General features: G+C 49.8%; 1 protein-coding gene across 3 annotated transcripts in view; it reads right to left on the bottom strand.

The window, feature by feature from the left end:
• The window catches only part of LOC105524972 (zinc finger protein 587), a 17,479-nt gene that overhangs the window by 10,331 nt on the left and 5,912 nt on the right, over nucleotides 1-1,236 (bottom strand). For 2 of the 3 annotated variants that reach the window (XM_011960454.1, XM_011960455.1), the window contains one exon: nucleotides 719-845. The exons of the other annotated variant lie outside the window; for it this stretch is intronic. In XM_011960454.1, coding sequence (XP_011815844.1) covers nucleotides 719-845 — 127 coding nt within the window. The remainder of the gene's footprint in view (nucleotides 1-718; nucleotides 846-1,236) is intronic. 3 annotated transcript variants of the gene reach the window in all.

Below are 1,236 nucleotides of genomic sequence, written 5' to 3'. Positions count from 1 at the left end.
TAGATTTTTGTATTTTTTAGTAGAGACGGGGTTTCACTGTGTTAGCCAGGATGGTCTCGATCTCCTGACCTCGTGATCCTCCCGTCTCGGCCTCCCAAAGTGCTGGGATTAAAGGCTTGAGCCACCGCGCCCGGCTGAACCACATCTTACCAAACACCAAGGACTCTCCATCTCACCCCCGGTACACGGGACCGGATGATATAAGCATGAAGGGAGAGACAGCAGAGATGAACAGCCAACACTAGCTCAGCACAACTAAGCACCTGACAGCCCACAGAAGAGTAAACTAAGTATTACAAGAGAATTCCTAAGCAGGGTCTTACAAGAACAGTCTATGGTCTATGTAGGTAGTGACAATGTCAATGAAGGCAATTCTCGGCACAAGGAGGCAGGAAGAATTGTCAGATAGAGGAAAGAAGTGTTAGTAGAACAGAGCTACTGATTTGGACAGTCACCTGACAGAGAGAAAGCAAAGTGGATACATTAGGGTGGCTATAAGACTCCTGACTCCTTCCCTGGAAGCCTGGAGCACAGGATATGTTGGAGCTGCTTAAGCAGAGGAAAAGGCAATACCTTACTCCTACCAACCACACAGCTCACACAGAGAAGTGTAGAAGGAACCTGTGTCCAGGCTCCTTAAGTGAGAAAGACAGTCTTGTCAAAGAAAAGGGGAATGGCAACACTAGCTCGGCTCACAGGGTGAGCGTGAGCAACTTACCCAGGGAGGATATAAGTGCCAGGTTCTCCAGCATCACGTCACGGTACAAGCACCTCTGAACCTCACTAAGAAGACTCCATTCTTCCTGGGAAAAGTTCACAGCCACATCTTCGAAGGTCACAGTGTCCTGTTATGATAGTGACAGATGAAACCACAAACAGCCCCTCTGCTGAGGTACCACAACCCACCTCTCCCACACAGCCACCCTTGCCCATCCTCCTCCCAAGGTCCCCAACATAGAGCTGAAACTGTGTCCACTGGTGCCTTTGTCTCCTCATGGGTCCACTGGTCAACTGTCATCAACAAGAAGTAGGTGGACAAATAGGTATCCATGCTGAGGTCCAGACAAAAAGGTCCACCCCCTTCTAGGCCAGGTGTGGAGGCTCACATCTGTAATCCCAGCACTTTGGGAGGCTGAGGCTGGCAGATCATGAGGTCAGGAGATCGAGACCAGCCTGGCTAACACAGTGAAACCCCATCTCTACTAAAAATACAAAAATTAGCCAGGCATGGTGGCG

This window comes from Colobus angolensis, unplaced genomic scaffold, assembly GCF_000951035.1.
Source record: "Colobus angolensis palliatus isolate OR3802 unplaced genomic scaffold, Cang.pa_1.0 Scaffold510, whole genome shotgun sequence".
NCBI classification, from domain to species: Eukaryota; Metazoa; Chordata; class Mammalia; order Primates; family Cercopithecidae; genus Colobus; species Colobus angolensis.
Note: the sequence above shows the minus strand (reverse complement) of the source record. Positions and strands in the feature narration are given on the sequence as shown.